At 34.7% G+C, this 23331-nt stretch overlaps 1 protein-coding gene across 1 annotated transcript in view; it reads right to left on the bottom strand.

Annotated features, from left to right (window-relative positions):
- rasgrf2a (Ras protein-specific guanine nucleotide-releasing factor 2a) overlaps positions 1-23331 on the bottom strand; it is a 43354-nt gene that overhangs the window by 16043 nt on the left and 3980 nt on the right. Inside the window, exons 2-14 of the mRNA XM_048181275.1 lie at positions 12792-12898; positions 11172-11319; positions 10742-10831; positions 9011-9264; positions 8426-8505; positions 7281-7474; positions 7040-7149; positions 6692-6810; positions 4817-4977; positions 4519-4585; positions 4249-4385; positions 2152-2234; positions 476-724 (exon numbers count right to left, since the gene is read on the bottom strand). Of these exons, the coding sequence (XP_048037232.1) occupies positions 476-724; positions 2152-2234; positions 4249-4385; positions 4519-4585; positions 4817-4977; positions 6692-6810; positions 7040-7149; positions 7281-7474; positions 8426-8505; positions 9011-9264; positions 10742-10831; positions 11172-11319; positions 12792-12898 (1799 nt within the window). The remainder of the gene's footprint in view (positions 1-475; positions 725-2151; positions 2235-4248; positions 4386-4518; positions 4586-4816; positions 4978-6691; positions 6811-7039; positions 7150-7280; positions 7475-8425; positions 8506-9010; positions 9265-10741; positions 10832-11171; positions 11320-12791; positions 12899-23331) is intronic.

Raw genomic sequence — 23331 nt, 5'->3', positions numbered from 1 at the left:
CATTAAAAAATTTAATTGCAATTTAAAATTTCTGGGGTTTTTTTTATTTTAATTTATTTTTTTGTAAATTATCTTATGATAGAAAACATTTTTTATTTTTTGTCATGCCAAAGCTCCAATTTCAACAGCCATTACTCAAGTTTGAAACAGAAATGATGATTATTTGATTATTATTATTATTATTGGAAAACATTATAAACAACTGTAATTTTTGATCAGTTTAATGCATCCTTGCTGAATAAAAGTATCAATTTATTTCTAAAACAAAAAGGAAAAAATCATATTGATCCTTTTAAATGGTACTGTACACAATCAAAATGAACATCAAATTAAGGGTACCACAATCATCAAAATGATGATTGGCATTCAGACAAGGATGAAGAACATGTTTTGAATGTGAGAAAAACACACCAAAATGAATCACATTGCATTATATGGAGTAAAATTTAAATTCAGAAAAACTAGGAACTCTAACCTGACAGGTATAGAGGTGAAGGGCTTCTTGTAGATGTCGGCCAGTTTGTCCATCACCACAGAAGCAGTGGTGAAGATTCGGTAGGTGTGGAGGAAGGTGTTGAGGAAGTCGATGGAAAGGAAGCGCAGGTCGGTCAGTCTCTCCAGGAGTCTCTCCACGCTGGCGTAACGGATCTGTGGCACCTTGCAGGAGTTCAGCGTCTTACTGAAGCAGATGTCCACGTCGTCTTTGTGCAGTCGGGCATCAGACCTGCGGATCATAGTTATGGATGAGCGTGAGTGGTGTGAGGACAAACAAATCAAGTTGAGCCAACTATTTACAGTGAGTTCATCTGGAATGGTTCAGCGTTTGTTAACTTAAACTGACACTATTGGATGAGAACAAAACTTGAATGCCGACACTGTTACTGAACTGAACTGAATCAACATTGAACTGAATTTAGTTGAATAATGACACTATTGTCTTCGGTAGAGCTGCTTTACAGCAAAATCTGAATTCGTCTTAAATTTAATGAAGTTTGCATCATTGATGGTTATTTTCCTGTTTATTACTGTAAGGCCAGTGCACTAAGAGCTATAACTATAAAGATATTGATAAATATATAGTTCTAAATATAAAAGTATAGCACTGTTCACACCACAGCTATAACGATTACGATATAGAGGAATGGATCACTTTCAGAACGTTTTTTTTTCCAGCTGTTGAACGATAAAAACACTGACAGCCAATCAGAATCCATTCTAATTCAAGGGCTCGCGCATTTAAAATGGCATTGCGGAGAAGTTAATCGCAGAGGCCCAGAAAAAGCCACCACTGTTTGACAATTCAAACCCCCTTTCAAAGATACTTTAATGAAAATGGATATATGGAAAACAATTCGGTCATACCCTTGGGATAAATGGTGAGAAGTATTAACAATGAGATCATTATGCTAGGTTAGTAAACAGTGTAACATAAAATGACCTCAGGTATCCAGCGCTAGTTTCAACAACACTATCTTGCTTCCTTTGAAGTTGAAGTGAAAAAGACTAAGTGTTGTTTTTATACCACTATATTGACTTCGTCAGCTAATTTCACTGTTAGATTAGATCGATTACACTAGCTATTCATTTGAAACATAGCATGCTGAGGACATCTACTGGTTAAAGTCATGTAAATGCAACAAGAACAGCAAAAACACGTTGGACACGTTTTGAAAACGCAGCACGTGAGATTAGAATAAACAGACCGTTATCGTTCGTTGGTGTGGACGCAAATATAGACATCTTTATAGTTATCTTTATACTTATCGCTCTTGGTTTGAACGGGCTTTAAAGCTGCTTTGAAACTATTTGTATTGTATAAACAATATAGAAATAAAGGTGACTTGACTTTTAGGTAATCAAAATATAGCAAAATATAAATATTAGATGAAAAACTTAAATTTAAACAGACATGTGAACTAAAATAAATGAACAGAAATAAAATAAGTTATAAAAATGTCTAAAAATGATATAAAAATAAAAGCTAAAAAGGAAATATTAAAAAAACAAACGAGAAAAGCAAACAAAATTACTAAAACTAAAATGAAAACAGAAAATATAAAGCTAATTCAAAATATTAATAAATACAATAATAGTATATACATAATATTGCTAAATGAATACATGTAAAATATTAATATAATTGTGTTTTACTTGATCATGTGAGGCACGGTGACTTTGGAGTTGTCCTCAAACACGCTGGTCATCAAGCCATTGCAGCGAATGTTGTCAATGCACTATGCAAACATCATAAAAAATGGAGACAAGTAAATGTGTGTGAATGACTTCACTCTCACACACTAGCAACTGTCAAAATGAACAAACTGCGGGAGCAGTAAACAATCGTTATCAGCTATCAGCTGTCAGCTGTCTTATTAGGCCGATATTGAAAACGGATCATATCACGGCTTATTTTTCCTATTCAAACTCCTTTTCTAAGAGGGAATTAAACAGTTCATTTGAAGCATGTAAAACTGTAGATCAATAACTAGATCTAATATGAACCAAAATTTGTATACTGGTTCACCTTAGGGCAAAGTGTATAACAGACAGCTCTTACTAACTATAATATGCAAAAACCGTGAAGTCAGTGAAACTATTTGTGTCAATGCAAATATAATGGAAACTTCTCACTCTTGTTGCTTTCTAGAAAGAAAATAATAGCCTGTCTGCTCTGTGGGATTGACTGAATCTCAGTATGATTTCTCCACTTCTCTTCATTATTTAAAAGAATATTCTTGTCCATGCATTTTCGTGTTTCTGAAAAGTTGTAATATTCTTAGAAAAGATGTCAGATTATTATCTGCAGTTTGTTCTACAGATGCACATATTGTGAATGGTTTGAAAAAGAGTATTAAAGTCATGATGAAACAGAAGAAGTGACAGATCTTATGAATCTGAATGTAATGGGTTTTCAAAAAAGAAAAAATGTAGGGTAGGTTTGCATGGCTCTGTGCATCAGCTGCTGATTGGATGTTGAGATGTGGGCGTGGCACTCAAAAGTGGAGACAGATGAAAGTACGCTTGCAGGGGCGGAGTTAAGGCGCACTAAAAAATGATTGGAGAAGTCCTGCATACATCACCAGAGAGAAGTCTGTCATTTTCATAGAAGGTCTAGTTATGATATATTAATTAAAGGGAAAGTTCTCCCAAAAATTTAATTTCTGTCATTAATTACTCACCCTCATTTTAATGAAATCTGAGAGCTTTCTGTCCCTCCATTGACAGCCTACGCAACTTAGGCCCTGCTTACAGTATTAAGATGCATTTTTACACTGAAACTAAGGCCCTGTTTACACCTGGTATTAAAGGTGCCGTAGAACGTGTTTTCAAAAGATGTAATATAAGTCTAAGGTGTCCCCTGAATGTGTCTGTGAAGTTTCAGCTCAAAATACCCCATAGATTTTTTTTTATTCATTTTTTTAACTGCCTATTTTGGGGCATCATTAAATATGCGGCGATTCAGGCTGCGGCCCCTTTAAATTCTCGTGCTCCCCGTCCCCGAGCTCACGACTGCATTAAACAGCATAAACAAAGTTCACACAGCTAATATAACCCTCAAAATGGATCTTTACAAAGTGTTCGCGAAATACTTCTCTGTCCAGCGGTTGTTTTCTGCGGCTTTTTTACTCAAGTATCCACGTTTAATTCCCTCTTTATGCGCGACCATGGACAGATAGAGCGCGTGTCCTTCATTATAACGCACGCTCTTCTGCATCTATTTTGTAAATAAAGTGGTAGTTGCGTAGACTGTCAATGGAGGGACAGAAAGCTCTCAGATTTCTTTAAAAAGATCTTCATTTGTGTTCTGAAGATGAACGAAGGTCTTACGGGTGTGGAACGTCATGAGGGTGAGTAATTAATGACAGAATTTTCATTTTGGGTGAACTAACCCTTTAAAGTCACCATGAAATCAAACTGGACGATCCTTATTTTTTATGGAATACTGCAGTATTTATTATAAATAATTGATCATGTTCCTCATAATCTTTAATCAGAATAACTTCTCCTCCCTCTTGCAGCGACATCTCCTCTCTTCTCTGATGACGAGGGCGGGGCAACCTGTCACTCACCCTACATTTGTTCTTGTTTGAGAAGCCGTTTGTCACAATAGGGAAGAAAAATCTAATGCAACTTCCATTTCAAGTCTACTTTAAGCATTATGATGTTGAAAAATAATAATGCACAGATGAATTGTTCACAATAAGATCTATAACATGCATTTCACACCGACTAGCGTGTAGATTGTACCTGGCTCATGTCGCTGGTCCAGGCCGCTTTCTCCTGCCGAGACGGAGCGAGCAGAATGACTGAAAACGACGGACCGTCAGCAGGTTCAACCACTATTTTAAACTCCAGATGATTGAACCCCTGACCAGCAGCATTATCTGAGGAGATATGGAACCGAAATTAACTCTAGTTACTTCCTTAATAAATGCGCACATTACTAAAAGGTTTATCTGGGATATTTTGCTTGCTTCGGGTTGTTGGTACTATGATTCATATTAAGATCACACTTACAGTCTTCATCATTGGCGTCCAGCTCCTCGATAAGAGTACACTCTATCAGAGACAATGTGCCTCCTTGCTGTGGTTTTGAGGAAAGTTACTCAGTTATTTTATGCTTTTGCATGAAACGGTTACAGTAATAGTTCACCCAGATGTCTGAATTGCTCTTAAAGTGTTCTTAGAGTGTAAATAAGAAAGTATTTGGTGGTAGGAACAACATGAGGGTGACTAAATGATAGGTGAACTATTTCTTTAAGATATTCACTTTGATTCTTTTAATTGCTGAGCTGTTCAGAGTGGCTCGACTCACTTTGAGCAGGTGCAGTTTGCCGCCGGAGGTGCGTGTGCAGATGAGGAAGTGTTTAGTGAACAGGAAACACTGGCGTTCAGCTTCTTTCCTGAGCGACAGCGAGCCCAGACGCACCTTACTCAGTTTACCCTTCTCCACAGAGGGCAGCTGAATCAGAGAGCCTACAGGAAACGCACACACATCAGCTCTTCACCCAGAGGAAGGAGAACATTAAAGACAGCGTTTCAGGGAGAGAGGGCAGCGCTGTCTCATCGAGCGAAGCTTTTCTACGAGACATGATGCATTAAAATGGCACATTAGGTCTCATTAGAGCACATTTCACACCTTCCTGTCAGTGTGGAGCAGTGCTGGATGAGATCAGTGTTTGGGTGGAGCTGAAACAAGCGTACACTGATATTCATAAAAAACTACTGACGGACTTCAACTTTTGTTTTAAATAAAGAAATACAATTATTTTAAAAAATAATAATATATATGCATTTGAAATAAATAGATTTTTTTATTTCAAAACAAATAAAATAATATTTATATTTTTATATAAATGCATATCATGTTATATCTGTATAATTTTAATAATGAATAAAACGTAAAAAATAATTTCTTAATTTTAAAATAATTAAAATACTTTTATCATATATAATACTTTTATTTTTTATCATATATATGTATTAATATATAAATATTATATATTAATATATATAAATAAATATGTATTATTTCCTTTTTATTAATATTTTTATTTAAAAATATTAATTTAAAGCAAATACATGTTTATATATATTTTTTTAAATTTTTAAATTTTAAGATAATAAAATACTTTTATCATATATATATATATATATATATATATACACTTTTATTTTTTATCATATAAATATGTATTAATAATTTTATAATAAATATAAAATTATGCATTATTATATAAATATTGTATATATATAAATATGTATTATTTATTTTTATTAATATTCTTTATTATTATTTTTATTAATATTCTAATTTCTATATTTAATTAAAATACTTTTAATTTTATCATATATATATATATATATATATATATATATATATATATATATATATATATATATATATATAAATTTAAATAAAGAATATTAATAAAAAATAAAAATATTTTTGTATAAAATGTTTTGTAAACATTTCTTTTATATTTTTCAAAAGAAATAATATAATATATTTAAAATAAATAAACAATACATATTTACTTTAAAATAAATAAAATAGTATTTTTTCATAATACATTAATATATTTTATAATTTTAAATAAAGAATGCATTTTACTTATTTATGTTTTTATATAAATAAATATATTGTTATATTTGTATAATTTCAATAAAAAATAATATTATAATTAATATTAAATATATATTTATTTTACAAAATATTTTTTTATTTTAAAATAAATTATATATATTATTATAATTTTAAATAAAGTACAATAAAATAAAATACACAAATAATACATATTTATTTTAAATATGAAATTAATTATATTAAATATATATAAAAAATAATTTAAATAAAAAAAAAATTAAATAAATAAAATATAATACCTATTTTAAGGTACTTTATAAAAAGTAAACATCTGACCCATAAAAAACTTTCCTTGGTGTTACATGATAAATAGGCCAGTACTCTGTAATATTTAATCATTTACAAAATAATCAAACTATCAAATAAATAAATAAATAAATAGTTACTGTGGCTCAGCTGGTAGAGCTCGGCACTGCAATGAACAGCAGAACAAACAGGAGGAAAATCACTCATAGAGTATTCGGGGTAGAACTGAGTTATTTGAAAAGGATGCAATCAAGACATCGCCGCTCATAGTCATGTGGTTGTAATGAAGTGTCTCACCCTGCCGTATAAACGTCTGACTGGTGTCCAGCAGAATATCACAGCCCTCCACGATCATTCGCTCGATCGCCAGATTCTTACGGATGTTTTCCGTGTCACTCACTTCATCATGCATCATTCTGAGAAGAAACGTGTAAACGCACATTTGTACCATCGCAATATACATATTAAATACATATTAAAACGTATATAATATATATTTATAAAGTTATGTGGTTGGCAGAATGTAAATGTGAATTGGAATATATTGAACCATGACTTGTTCTAGGCTTGAGAAAAAGTTTGACCATTGCCTTGGTCACATAAATGTTAATAATAAAATTATATTTATATATATACTTTACTCACTTGGATAATTCCTCTAGTTTGGATTTGGCAAATTCCAGACTCTTGCGCTCGACATGTTCATGAGGCGTGTGGGCGAGGAGCTCATGAAGGGTGATGATGTATCGTGGGATCTAATAATAATATCAATATTTAACAATTAAACATTCATTTTTACACAATCAACCACGGTTAAAAGAAATGCAACATGCAATATTCGAGTATAATCATTGTTTATTCAGAGTCTCATTGCTCAGAAGTTCACCTGAAACATGGGGTAGGTGAGGAAGGTCTCCAGCATTCTGCCCTCACAGGCGGCGTTTGCTTCATACTGCTTCAGAAGCTTGTCAAAGTCCCGGTTCTGTTTACAGTTGGCCAGAACCTGCAGACTGTACTGATGGTTTCGCACAAACTCCTGATAAATGTTCAGCATCGGCAGCAGGATGTCGAAGAGATCCGCTGAAACATGACATTTCGGGTTTTAGACATTTGCATTATATACACTAGCAGTCAGAAGTCTCTTATGCTCATTAAGGCTGCATTTATTTCATAATAATCTGAATTTTCAGCATCATTACTCCAGTCTTCAGTGTCACATGATCCTTCAGAAATCATTCTAATATGATGATTTGATACTCAAGAAACATTTCTATTTATTATCAATGTTGAAAACAGCTGTGTTGCTTAATATTTTTTTGGAAAATGTACATACTTGTATAGATACCTGTGATATTTTTTCAGGATTCGTTGATGAATAGAAGGATAGAAAGAACAGCATTTAGTCAAAATATAAATCTTTTCTAACAATATAAATCTTTACTATCGCTTTTTATCAATTTAACACATCCATGCTGAATAAAAGTATTAATTTCTTTCAAAAAAAAAGAAAGAAAAAAAATTACTGACCCCAAACTTTTGAACAGTAGTGTATATTGTTACAAAAGATTTCTATTTTAAATAAATGCTGATTTTATTCATCAAAGATTCCTGAAAAAGTATCACAGGTTATAAAATAATATTAAGCAGCAAAACTGTGTCCAACATTGATAATAAATCATCATATTACAAAGATTTATGAAGGATCATGTGACACTGAAGACTGGAGTAATGATGCTGAAAATTCAGCTTTGATCACAGGAATAAATTATATTTTAAAGTATATTAAAATAGAAAAACCATCATTTTAATTTGTAATAATATTTCACAATATTACTGTTTTTTCTGTATTTATTATGAAATAAATGCAGCCTCAATGAGCATAAGAGACTTCGTTCAAAAACATTAAAAATAGTAATATTTTGACTGGTAGTGTATATATGAAAATTGTCAGACAAAATTGTGATATATGAGACATTTAATTTGTCTGTAATTTCTAACTAATTAATTGTCATTCATTTGTAACAAACTCACCTAAAACTAACGTTGGCCAGTTGGCTATCCGAGCCTTCAAGCCTTGATGGAAAATCTCATGGAGAAACATTATCGTCTCACTTACCAAGGAAGAAAAAACAAAGAAGAGAAATGCAATGTGCATCAGTTTCAAAAGATATTATCCTTTCAAAACAGTAGCATAGCTGCATATTTTAAACATTCGCATATCTGCTCTGATTGGGTCAGGCTGTTGTGATTGGTCTACTCTGCTCGGATTGGTCAGATGGCCCAGTCTGTCATGTCGACAATACGAACCAAACTCTTCCAGTCTCAGCTACAACAACAGTGTTTGAGGGCGGAGCAAAGTAGATCGTGGGCAACCAATGAAGACCATAGGCTGGCATTATGCAAATTTGTTACATTGTTACATAGGTTTGAGCAGGAAGTGAGACTGGAATTGCTGACGACTCGTTTCAGCAGTTTAGAATCGATTCTTTCTTTTACAAGACAGTAACTTCACTTGTCGTTCACTTTGATCTTGCTGACCTTTTACATTCACCAACGGCTATATTACACACTGCATGAAAGGTCATGTTCAAAAAAGCATAATAGGGGCATATATACCTATTGAGGAAGATACTGCTGACGTCGTCATGACTAATGGGGGGTTTTTTGGAGCTGGCCGCCATCCTGAGCGGCCGCAGGAAGCAGTTGACCAGGATGGAGAGCTGGAGCACGTACTCCGTCTCGGCCTCCACCATGTTGAAGACGATCTGGTTTCTCTTTCTCATGCTCTCGGCGTGAGGTGAGCAGATGTAGTCCTGCACGATAATCTTCCACTTCCTCCTGCACAGCCAACCACGCATGAAGCTTTGCACCTGCGAGAAAACACCCAAAGGAGACGCCCGAGTGACTGCGCTTACTCTAGACACAACAGCACAAATGACTGTGTAAAGTTAGAATTATTTGTATAAAATACTCGCAATACACATTGTTCCCAAGCAGCTTTGATATTGTTTATAATATCTTAATATCTTCATGTGTTACAGTCACATTTAGCAGATGGCTTACATTTTGCGACAATACAAGCAATCAAGCATTATATTAAAGGGGTCATGAACTGCGTTGTTTTATTGTTTTATAATGTTTTCTGGGGTGCACTTATAATGTTAGTATGCTTTTTACATCAAAAATGGTCATAAAAGGCATTTTTCCTACCCTGATTTTAGCCTCTGATTTGAACGTTTTAAGGGGCGTGTCTGCTGTGAGACTTCAGTGTGTGATTGGCTGACATCTTTGCATATGAAGTAGCTGATTATCACTCTCTCAAAAACTTTTAGCATGTTTTTACTATTACAGCTCTCAAGTTTAACTAATTGTGAAATTATAGCATTTACATTTAGATCTATGGCATTATATTTAGATCGTGGCATGAAATGTTGCAGTGATGAACATTGTAGTCGATCACAGACATGTTGTTGAGCTCATGAAAGCAGTGATCTCGTCACTGCAACTCAGTTTCTGCACACTAACAAATGCTTTCATCAGATCACTAAGAGATTTGTTGAATAAAATGGGAGTTTTGGAGTGAGTCCTGAACTCAGTCACTGATAAACTCAGGCTGTTTGATTGACAGCTCCAGCGATTGTAAAGGGAGCGTTCTTTCTATTTCTAATTTAATCACCATTTAAATAACAGATTATTTTCATCCTACTAAGAGAAACAACGTGAAGTTGAGCATTTAGTCACTGGTTTGATTTACTGACACACAGACAAAGATCATCTGACTGTACATGAATCATTAATATCAGATCAGGCATTAGAATGAACTCAGTTATTGACATGTTGTTGCATTACTGTCGAGTCCATATCGTAAAAGTCTGTTTGCATCGAAATGCGTTTGATTTACTAAAGAATCCACAGTCAAATGTACCAAATACAAATAAATAAAGACATTCACATTGTTGAAAATAAATAACAATATTCCTAGCATTAGGATCCTTTGAAAGGTAATGCTATTTTAGTCCTATATCGCTCTTCTCCTCATCTCACTAACATACCAGTGGGCGGGGCTAATGTTACAATGATGAAGTAGACGTTGATTTCTTCTGCGGAGGCGGAGTTTCACCTATAGATAGGCACGAGTCATTCGCTGGGTCTGGTTGTCAATAAAAGCTTTTATTGGACTAACAAGGAAGTTTTCAGTTCTGAAACTTACAGGATATTCTTATAGTACGATGAACTCTTATATATCAAAAGCTCAAGGAAAAGTTGATTTCTCAATTCATGACCCTTTCATATGCTATATATGACAATTATAAATATATGACAATCCAAATGTAGACAATCATATACCTTCTTGATTTTCTTGATATCTGGATCTTCATCATCTTGATTGGACTGATAGGGCAACATTCGCTCTTTCGTTTTATTCAGAACAACAACCTATAACACAGATAACGCAGCAAATCATCATATTAGAATGATTTCTGAAGGATCATGTGACACTGAAGACTGGAGTAATGATGCTGAAAATTCAGCATTGCATCACAAGAATAAATTACATTTCAAAATATATTCAAATAGAAAAGAGTTATTTTAAATTGTAATATTTTTTCACAATATGACTGTTTTTACTGTATTTTTTTACTGTATTTTTAATCAACCTGGGTAAGCAGAAGAGAATTCTTTCAAAAACATAAAAAAAAAAAACAGAATTATTCCAAACTACATAACAGGAAAACAATAAAATGCACATAGATGGAGCTGTTGAAGATGTACTGACCTCTGCCTTCAGTCTCTCAATCTCTGTATCCTGGTCTTCCAGTTGCGTCCGCAGCTGATTTGCCGCCACTTTTTCCGTCTCCATGATCTGCACCAGATGGATGTATTTCTGCATGAGAACTTCCCGCTCTATGATCAGGTCTGAATAACTGCCAGTGTCAGCAGAAGAACAAAGCTGGTTAGAAACATTTTCAAAGAGAAAACCTGAGCACTAAATAAATAAATGAGTCACTTGAGCCTTTTAAAAGCCTCAAACAAACAAACTATGCAAGTACACATAAGCTTCTAGGATATTTTGACAGAAACCATGTTTATTCTCATTACAAGTGAACCCTTATTTAATGCAGTGTGGGCCGTATTTTCCTGCCCATGTTGCATCTGTCTAATGTGAGTAAATGAAGATGAATATGCAGTGAAATACCATGATTGGATGCACAACCTTTGATGTCAACAAGAAAATATATAGGAAGCATTTTCTTCTTCACTTAAAAAATGTATAAGCCTACAGTATTTTTGTTATCCAAGCTACCCATGCATATATGGCGAGTTGCATTTTAATATTTGCATTCAGCATTATATTTCCGTGCAGTGTGCAACCGCTCATAACTGACCTGTAACCCACCACTGATGAAGAGTGAAATGTGAGATACTGACAGATTATATCTTGCTTGCTTTTATACCTCATATCAAATCCATTAAATCTACATGCTGCTATAATGAAGCTTTTAGTTCAAGTCAGTTTAGTAAAGGCACCAGTGAGGTCCTGATTTATGTGTTAAAAAACACAGCATTTTTCAGTAAGAAATTGTTAAATTTGAAAATAATGCAAAGAGAAGCATTTTCAGTGGTTTCAGACTTCAGACAAAACTGCTTGGAACAACTGTGACAAACTTCAGACTAATAATTTATTGAGCTGACAGATAAAAGAAGAGCTATAATGGCATGCATCACGTCTGTATTATATATATTGGGTTTCATGGGTTTGGATTGAAACCCAATCCAAGCTGTTGGGTTAAATGTTTGCCCATTGTGCTGGGCAGTTTTATTTAACCCAACTATTGTTTAAAAATGTGGCTGGCTTAAAATGAACCCAAAATAGGTTGGAAATTAAAAATCAGACACATAATTACTAGAGGCAACAATAATAATCAAAAGGTCAACATTTATTAATAAGTAATTTAAGAAATGTTTATTGTTTAATTATTGAATTCATTGAACTTATTAGTAAATGTTCCTTTATTAAACATATTAATTAATGTTAATTTCCAACATATTTTGAGTTCATTTTAAGCAAGCAATACAGTAATTTTTAAACAATAGTTGAGTTAAATAAAACTACCCAGCAGGTTGGGCAAACATTTAACCCAACCAATGGGTCAAAACAACCCAATTGCTGGGTTTGTCCATTTTCAACCCAACTTGGGTTGTTTTCAACCCAGCATTGTTTAGAGAGTAGTTTGTAACATTACTTATTTTTTCTCAAGAGAAACATCTGAGAAGCAAAAGTCTCTGTGTTTTTTCTTTTCCTACAGAAAAAGGCTGTTACACGACATGCTAACCAGCTCAGCAAAAACACATTTTGTTCTCAAAAGACGTTAAGTGTTTTGTCTTTTTATTGTACCTGGCCTGTTGAATGGCCTCCACCCACTCATTACAGTCAGCATCCTCTTCTGTCCGCAGCTCCAGAGGTTTCTGCCCATCGTGGCCGAAAATCACCAGGAAGTAATGCTGGAAAGATGAGAAATTAAGTGTATAAGCCACAAATCAACATTCAGCATTGCATGTGGCCCACGGTAGGCAGCATTAAAACAGTTCTGACCTAAATAGAGACGCTTCCAGCGGCCACTAGCATGAACTTGCATGCATTCATTAAACGGAAATGACAGTAGACGTGTTACTGAGTAATTTTGCCCTAAATCATAAAGCAGCACGTGAAACAGCCATTCAAAAGAAGACAAAATAACAAAACACCAAGCTGACAAACAGTGAAAAAAATTGTCCTTTTATGCTTTTTAACATTTTCAGTGTGTAATGTTCCTGTTTGAACATGAAAAAGGGAGTTATTCAGTGTCTGAACTCCCTGAAATGCCTCCATTGTAGTCTTGAGTTTTTTTCCAGGAACGAACATGTCACAATATTCCTCATTTAAATAATTCATATGCAGAATAAAGGGGCGGGGCCTGGTTGAGTTAGTTAGTAGTGTGTTGAAACTGGTGGTTATGGTAAGGGGCGGGGCATTTCTCAAACACACTCGAAGCACCTGACCAATCACAAAACACTGCTCTAGCCGACCAATCAGAGCACATTGTGTTTTTCAGAAGGAGGGGCTTCACAGAGACAGGAACTGAACAGAGCGTTACTGACAGACTGGGAAGAGAGGAGCTGCAACAGTGGAGAATAGGGGAAAAATAATGTGTTTCTTGAACATTCAAGCATGAAAACTTATTCTAGGAGACTTCAAAACTAATAGGTCCCCTTTAACAGATCACACCTGGAAGGGAAAAACCAAAGGCGTTCATTTTCTGACCTGGACATGTTCTTGACAGGTTTACCCTCAGATAAGTGATGGAGTGAAACAGCGGGAGAAACTGTGAGTGTGTTTTATAGGACGTAGGCTCGCTTAAGGGCTCGTTTGTGTTCTCATGATGCATGGCTGGTGTATGTGTGTGTGGTTATGTAACTCTGTCTTTAATGCGCTGTCCTGAGCCTCGGGCCTTGTTTAAACCGAGAGATAACAATAGACACGACCGGCCCACAAATACACTGGATTCTGTTTCACTTTCACCGACCCACAGAACGATCATCTCCCACTGAATCCCACTTAAATCACAGCTGTATGCATCTGCTCTGTCCAATTACAGTAACAATGCTTGACGGGTCAGAATTCACATTCATATCTGACTTGTTTGCATAATTTTTTTCTTGCAGCCCTACATGCATGTTTTCTTCATGCACACAAATTGCCCTTCCAAAGTCATGCGCTGTAGACTTTCATTGAAATAGCCATGTCTGAGAGAAACACGCTGCCAGAAGCGCTACTATTCTTAGATGGGCAACCCAGCACTGTACAATATAAAAAGATGCTCGCATATGTGTGCGGCCCGTTACATCTGTAAGGATACAGAAAATTGTACAGTGGGTACGGAAAGTATTCAGACCCTTAAATTTTTCACTCTTTGTTATATGGCAGCCATTTGCTAAAATCATTTAAGTTCATTTTTTTTCCTCATTAATGTACACACAGCACCCCATATTGACAGAAAAACACAGAATTTTTGCAGATTTATTAAAAAAGAAAAACTGAAATATCACATGGTCCTAAGTATTCAGACCCTTTGCTGTGATACTTATATATTTAACTCAGGTGCTGTCCATTTCTTCTGATCATCCTTGAGATGGTTCTACACCTTTATTTGAGTCCAGCTGTGTTTGATTATACTGATTGGACTTGATTAGGAAAGCCACACACCTGTCTATATAAGACCTTACAGCTCAAAGTGCATGTCAGAGCAAATGAGAATCATGAGGTCAAAGGAACTGCCTGAAGAGCTCAGAGACAGAATTGTGGCATGTATATAATCAACATGCAATGGCATTCACAAACCATTTTAATTTAATGAAGCAGCACTGATTGATAATAATTAGTGCTGTCAAATCGATATATATATTCTATCATTCTAATATACTGATTTGCTACTCAAGAAACATTTTTAATTATTATTAGTGCTGTCAAATCAATTAATCGTGATTAATCGCATCAAACATAAAAGTTTGTAAGTATGTGTGTGTGTGTGTGTGTGTGTATATATATATATATATATATATGTACTGTATATATATATATATGTGTGCGTGTGTGTGTATATGTATGTATGTATGTATGCACAGTATCTCACAAAAGTGAGTATACCCCTCACATTTCAGCAACCGTTTTATTATATATTCTCAAGGGACAAAATGCAAAGAAATGCAAATTGGATATACTTTAGAGTAGACAATGTGCAGCTTGTATGGCAGTATAGATTTACTGTCCTCTGAAAACAACAACATACAGACATTATTGTCAAAATAAATGGCAACAAAAGTGAGTACACCCTAAGTGAACATGTCAAAACTGTGTCCAAAGTGTCAATATTTTGTGTGAGCACCACTGTTATCTAGCACTGCCTTAATCCTCCTGGGCATGGAATTCTCCAGAGCTGCACAGGTTGTTGCTGGGATCCTCTTCCACTTCTCTATAATGACTCCACGGAGCTCGACACATGGCGCTTCTCCACCTTCCGCTTGAGGATGCCCCACAGGTGCTCAATAGGGTTCAGTCTGGAGACATACTTGGCCACTCAATCACCTTCACCTTTAGCTTCCTCAGCAAGGCAGTTGTCATCTTGGCGGTGTGTTTGGGGTCGTTATCATGCCGTTCAGCCCAGTTTCTGAAGGGAGGGCATCATGTTCTGCTTCAGAATGTCACAGTACATGTTGGAATCCATGTTTCCCTCAATGAAGCGCAGCTCCCCAGTACCAGCATGATGCTACCACCACAATGCATGACTGTAGGCAAGACACAATTTTCTTGGTACTCCTCACCAGGGCGTTGCCACACATGTTGGACACCATCTGAGCCAAACAAGTTTATCTTAGTCTCATCAGACCACAGGACATGATTCCAGTAATTCATGCTCTTGGACAGGTTGTCTTCAGCAAACTGTTTGCATGCTTTCTTGTGAGCCAGATTCAGAAGAGGCTTCCTTCTGGGACAACGGCCATGCAAACCCACTTGTTGCAGTGTGCGCGTATGGTCTGAGCACTGACAAGCTGACCTTCCGCTTCTGCAACCTCTAAAGCAATGCTGGCAGCACTCATGCATCTGTTTTTCGAAGCCAGCTTCTGCACCTGACGCACAGCACAAGGTCTCAAATTCTTTGGCCTGCTCCGAGTGGAACCCATCTTGGAAAACATCTCTCTATGACCCTGGCCACTGTGCTGTAACTCAGTTTCGTGGTGTTACCGATCTTCCTATAGCTTAGGCCATCTTTGTGGAGAGCAACAATTCTAATTCTCAAATCCTCAGAGGGTTCTTTGCCATGTGGTGCCATGTTGAACATGCAGTGATCAGTATGAGAGAATTGTACTCAAAGCACCAAATTTTAACTGCTCTAATACAAGATCCACACATTTGTATGGTCCTGTCAAGCAGAAAAAAGCATGAACATGATGAATAGGACATTGCATAGCTTTGCATGGTTAAACAACATACAACTGTTATCACTTAGGGTGTACTCACTTTTCTTGCCAGCTATTTTGACAATAATGGCTGTATGTTGAGTTATTTTCAGAGGACAGTAAATCTGCTATACAAGCAGCACATTGACTACTCTAAAATATATCCAAGTTTCATTTCTATAGTATTGTCTATTGAGAAGATATACTAAAATGGTTGCTGAAATGTGAGGGGTGTACTCACTTTTGTGAAATACTGTATATACACACACATTATATACTTACAAACTTTTATGTTAGATGCAATTAATCGCAAATAATTGATGTGACATGACTAATAATAATCAAAAATGTTTCTTGAGCAGCAAATCAGCATATTAGAATGATTTCTGAAGGATCATGTGACACTGAAGACTGGAGAATAATTACATAATTAAAATATATTTAAATATATCAATTCAAAATGTAATAATGTTTCATGTTATTACTGTTCTACTGTATTTTTGGTCAAATAAATGCAGCCTTGTGAGCAGAAGAGACTTCTTTCAAAAACATCAAAAAATTTTACTGACCCCAAACTTTTGAACAGTCATTTATTCAGTGATATAAAAGTCTGAGTGTAGACAGACAGACTTGATTACATCATTTTCAACAAAGTGAGTGGTCAACAAAATAAATAGGGTAAGTTTTTATTTTAATGTTGACTTTAAGGGGAACAGAACTCACAGCTCCTGTGATGTGTAAGTGCTGCAAGCATGATAATACAGCAGCACTTCAACATGACATCAAACCCCATTTCCATGGTAACACAAGTCACTGAAACGCTGGTGGTTGTGTCAAGCATATTTCATTTGCATCTGAATCTTTATCATGTACATGTTCAAAGAGGGAGATAAACCTACTGCTGGAGAGTGAGAGGAAATATTGGCTGATCGGCTAATGAGCAAACTACTTAGTAGAATCACATTAAAAACATTACCATAATCAATTATAATTTTATTCTAAACCAAAAGCAGCCATTTCATGCTAAATATATATTTTTTTCCATCAATAAATGACTGTTTTATAAATATCCAGGCTAGTTTGCATATCACAAAAGCTTGTTTAATTGAGTTGGCCCAGAAATCAAAGCACAATCAGCATTTGCTTTTAACAAAGTACTTTGAAGCTCTCTGATGCTTTGCCTTGTTTGAAATGCCCACTGCTTTATGCCATGATGCACGAGAAATCAGCAAAATCACAAACATGCTCAACTTCAACATACATCATTTTATCAGTCTTTTGGAAAAGATGACTGGCGATGTACAATGATAAAAGCACCAAAAGAATTATGCAAGTGGGTGTAAATAAAAAACATGCAAAGTAAAAAGTCATAATGCAATTACGAAAAAACTAAAAATTTAATTAAAAATATTAAATAAATAAATCAATAAATTAAATAAAGAAATTCAAATAAAAATAAAAAAGTAAAAAGAAATAAAAAATAAAATAATTTAAAAATTAAAATAAATTAAATTAAAAAAAAATAAAATAAATTAAAAAAAATAAATAAAATAAAATAAAATAAATATGGCATGTTGCACTTTAGAGGTCAAACAGTCGGTGGTGCAGAGGCCGTCCACACACACACACAAGTGTGTTTCAGATTGACAGTGCATTGCTGGCCAGAGGCAACAGCTGATAATCTCAGAGATGTGTATGTGTGTGTGTGTGTGTGTGTGTGTGTGTGTGTGTGTGTGTGTGTGTGTGTGGATGCAACATCTGCTATAGCATAACAGAAGAGATTGTTTGTGTATGTGGGTTTACTTAGCTAAATATGACAACACTTCGCTTTTGGGAGATGTCGTCAACTAGAAATTTTTTTTTATTATAGACTTTTTTATTATTATTTTTAAAATGCAAAAAATAAATATGTTATGGTTAGGCTATTTTAATTCTAATTTATACTTTAATTTTGATGACAATTATTCACAACTAACCACAAAATTCTCATTATTTTACATTTTTGTCATTATTTTTATTTCATAGTTTTCAGTCATGTGACAGGCCCGGAGACCTGGGCCCTCATTTATCAACAGTGTGTAGAAAAGGTTCTATATTTTGTCCTACGAATAAAATTTAGAATGTGCCTAAGTACAAGAAAATCCATATTTATCAAACGTGCACACGCAGTTCTTACGCACATGAGTAAGCAATCATTGTTGATAAATCCCACATGTTCATAAGTACCATGCTCGTTCACGGTCATTAGCAACCATATATGACAATATTTCCCTTTAAAAATCATGCTATTCTACCACTAGATTCTCTGCGTAAGCATGCTCAGAGGTCTGCTTATATTTACACACATTTCTACGTATAAGTACAAGTTGGTGAATCCCGCACTTTGCGTGAAACTGTTCTTACGTACTCATTACGCACAAATCTGTCCGTACGCACCAATGATAAATGAGGGCAAAACATGCAGCGCAGGCCTGTCAATTTTCTCAAAAGAAGAAAAATACAAATATGCAAACAAAATGTGAGTTTTGGGCACTTGTGATCCATATCCAGCACCTGCTGCAGTATTTCAATCACTATAAAGAGCTGGAAACACTAAAAAGCTTAACGTGAAAAACACTTAAAGTGCCTAAATGTACTAAAATAGTGATATTAAAAGATCAAATTCAATATTCACTTCCATCCACTGTAGAAAAATGAAGCCAAAATATCTCAGTAACGGTCGTTGTCAATTTCATCATTGGAAGCCTGAGTGATTCGGTATCAAGATCCCCCACACACTCATTCGCTAACACAGCTGTCAATCATGACGTTACAACCCATTTTTAAAGCATCAAATAACTAACAAAAACCAAACTTATTGGAAAAATGAACACTTGAACATACATCTGCATGATAAGAAATACTTAAAAATGACAGAAACAATCTTTAAAAAAAAATTATTTGAAGTGTAATTGAATTTTTTAGTTTAGCTCATATCCCATTGGATTACATGGAAAGGGCGGGGTTTATGACCTATACTGCAGCTAGCCACCATCGAAATGTTTTGGCTTCACTTTTCAGGATGTGTGCAGCACATTTGCCATAAACCTGGAAAAAATGACTGTCAGGCAGCGGAGGAAAGCCTTGTTTTGCCCTCCAGGTGGGCGTTCCTATAAGGGTGCATTTACACTATTTTCAACTAAAAACAGAAAACTTTCATTGCATTTTGACCGTTCATTTACACAAAAATGGTATTTTGGGGACTTGAAAATGCTACCTTTTGAACACGGTTTCAAAGAGCAAGTTTTTGAAAACGATACTGTTACTGTCTCTGTGTAAACTATAAAAATGCAAATTTGTGAAACCGGTGATGTCATGCGCATGTGTATTATGTGTTCAGTCTATAAGTGCGTAGTTTTCATCAGCAACAGAATACAGCACTTTTAATCATTTACGTGGGTCTGTGTGAACGGGTATCGTTTTGACAAAGTTGTCGTCTGTTCACAAAAACGCAAAGTTTTTAGAACATCGCTGTTGTGTAAACATATTCTAAGGGTGTGAAAACAATGAAATGGTAAAAGTATACTGTAAAAGTATTTTATATACTAACACAATGATTATTTTAATTAAAATTAGCACAAATTTAAAATTTGAAAAAATAAAAAATAAAAATAAAGCTGCAGTCCGTAACATTTTTTGGTAAAAAATTATCCAAAATCAATTTTTGAGCAAGTACATAACCAGCCAGTGTTCTAATTATCTTGTCTCGATTCACAACAGTAAGCTTGAAATAATGTTTTATAATAAGAGCGACATGGTGGATTTCCACGGGAAATTCAAGCATGCAGCAGTTCGTCTGTGCGTCATTACGTCACGTCCGTAAACAGAAAGGAAGGAGTCCAGGCTAGTCGGTTTTATCACGTGAGGATGCTGCTGGTAGCAGATCATTTATAGCCTTTTCTCACAGCAGCTGAAATAATTAAACTTATCATTTTGATGGCGGATTGTAATCCAGAAAGATCCAAATGACAATCATCAGTGACACTCGTAGTCAAAAAGCAAAAGACTTTGGACTGTTGAGTGGCTACAGAAATTTAAATCTACAGGTAACGCTAATATACACTAAATACACAGTCACGCAATGCTGATGTTGTTAACATTAACAATTTGAGAACTATATAACAGTAATAATAATTTGCACGGTTTGGCATGATCCGAGCTAAGCGACTGTTAGATTTAATCATCATTGGCAGCGGGATTTATTGTAGGCCTAATGCTTTTTTCCTCAGTTGGTCAGAACAAAAGTGGCAGAAATGTTACTTACTTGTTCAGATGATATTTTCCAGTGAAATTCTTATATTGGTCATACTTTCAAGACGTAGAATCTGTGATTCTGAAGTACAGTATCCACCAGTGCGGTGACTGACAGCAAACATTAGATTCATCCGCGCTGACGAGCCGTGCCGAGGCACAACACACGTACAGATAACTGTTCCGCATATGACTGCAATTGCAGGTTTCAAACAGAGATGGCGACAAAGAGAAAAAAAATTGCGGACTGCAGCTTTAAATAAATAAATTTAGATAATCTGAATTTAGATAATTTGAATTTGAAATTTGGGTTATTAAAAAAAAAACAAATCACAGGAAACTACAAAACTCAGGCAGATCCTGCTCATCAGGGTGTCAGGAAACAGCCTTAATCTGGACCAAACGTGTCAGCTTGAGTGCTGTCGTGCTGATGAGGGGCTTTCAAGTCTCGTGTGGTCCCAACAAACGGCCGGGGATCAGAATATATCTGCTTCATACGCAGAACATAAGTGTATAATCTGCAAGATGCTGCTTAACACCAGCAGCGACCGCAGCGCATATTCCTTTATGTGCATGCTTGTTTTTAGGGCTGTAAAAATGTCTTAATATATTAACTCCCACACCTCTTGACCAGAGAATTTACAGGCCATGATTAACGGATAAGAAGGGTGGCTGTCCAATATATTATCAATATATAAATATATTACAATATGATAACAGCACAAACAAGCAATATTTACAGAAACTAACACAGGCATGAAGAAACTTCTGTTAATCAGCCAAGCATGCAGTTATTGGCTGATACTAATTTCAAAATAGCCAAATGTCAGTCAACTGTTTCGGGGTTTTCGGTGGAAATGTTTCAGAGGTGAGCATAACTAAAAAAAATGCTCATTCACTATAAAAATATAAAAATGTATTGGTCCGTATTTTATCTGATGAAGACCTAAAACTGCATTTGTAAAATAAAACTTTGAAACCATAATATCAGTGCACAGACAATTTCTCAACTAATTTAAATGCTGAAATATTAAATTGCAAAATATGAGCTATTATTGTTGTTTTATAACATCTTTACACCAACACAAAGTCCGGGGATAGTTGTTACATGAGGAAGGCTACTGTATATCTTAGCAACTGTAATCCAGAAATTTGACTAACATTCTGGCAAGTTTCTCTCAAAGTGTTTCAACATACGTTGTTCCAGTAATGTTAACAGAACATTCAGTCAGAGTTATGAGGTCTTTAAATGTTATTTATACATTGTGCATGGAATGTTTTTTCCTGAAACATTTTAGTTGGACGTTTGTCTCAGGGTTATTTTAGTTTTTATATTTTAATTTTTTTTATGCATTTTTTTTTTTTATTATGCATTATGCATTATTAGTTTTTATTAATATTTTTGAATTAGCTTTTAATTTTAGATTTTTAGTTTTTGTTCATTTTAGTTAATTTTTTAGTCTTTTTATTTTTTTTTTGTTTTTAATTAGGTTTAATTTATTTTTATTTCAGTTTATTTTTTATTAATTTCCAATTAATAATTTTAGTCCTTCAATTTACACTTATTTCAGTTTATTGCCGAGGCAACATTTATAATTTTCAATTAGTTTACATTTTTCAACGAATAATTCTATTCTATTTAAGCATTATTTAAATGAGCAGAAATGTTTTTAATAGTTTTAGTTAATGATTATAACCCTGGTTCGCCTAACTTTTTATTTAAATATCACCACTTGTTCCTCTTTAAATGCAATCAATATCAGCTGTGTGCAAAGTGAACCACATTTGGTTTCACTGAAAATGAGTAAAATTCAACAATTTGAACCTGGAGCTGCTTTGAGATCCCATATCTATGGGACTGAACTACATAGGGCCTTGAAAATGAAGATTTCAAAAGGAAAGTTTATTAAGAATTTAGAAGGATATTAAGATATCTTGAATACTTTCAGAGTTACAGGCATGACAACTTTAGAAAAGGAATAATTATGGCACTCAGATGTTTTATGCAACTGAGTTGATAGAAAAACACGAGATACGTTTCTCGTTTCAACTTTATTTGTTCTTCAGATATTCCTCTTTAAAAGATAAAAAGTGTCAGCTGTATATAAAGTGACCCACAAAAGTGAAAATTTACTCATGGAGCCATATTAAGATCTCCATATCTCTGGGAATGAACCACCGAGGGCCTTTAAAATGAAGATTCCAAAATTAAAGTTTGTTAAGAACCAGAATCTAAAAGGATATTAAGATATCTTTAATACTTCTTGAGTTACAGGCATGCAAACTTGAGGCAAAAACACACAAGAAGTGCTTTCTTCCCATTTTTGAACTGTCACCGTTGGCATATAATGAAACAAAGACTGCTAAAGTCAACAGATTTTACTAATAGATCTACCAATCTCTGTGTAAAAAATAAAATAATGCTGCTGCCATCTTTATAAGTCATTTTTACACCCCTCTAATTTGGCTTCAAATCTCAAGTGAAAATGATCATTTTGATCCCCTCTACAAAATAGTGAATAAACATCTGTGACATTTAATATTTTGGCTTTCATCACTATTTATGTTTGTCTTTCTACAGAAAAAATATTAACAAAATCAAAAATTTGAGCTGGGGACCTCTGCTTGAGTTGGCACAGAATGACCCAAAA

The sequence above is a fragment of the Megalobrama amblycephala genome, linkage group LG2 (genome assembly GCF_018812025.1).
Source record: "Megalobrama amblycephala isolate DHTTF-2021 linkage group LG2, ASM1881202v1, whole genome shotgun sequence".
Classification (NCBI taxonomy): domain Eukaryota; kingdom Metazoa; phylum Chordata; class Actinopteri; order Cypriniformes; family Xenocyprididae; genus Megalobrama; species Megalobrama amblycephala.
Note: the sequence above shows the minus strand (reverse complement) of the source record. Positions and strands in the feature narration are given on the sequence as shown.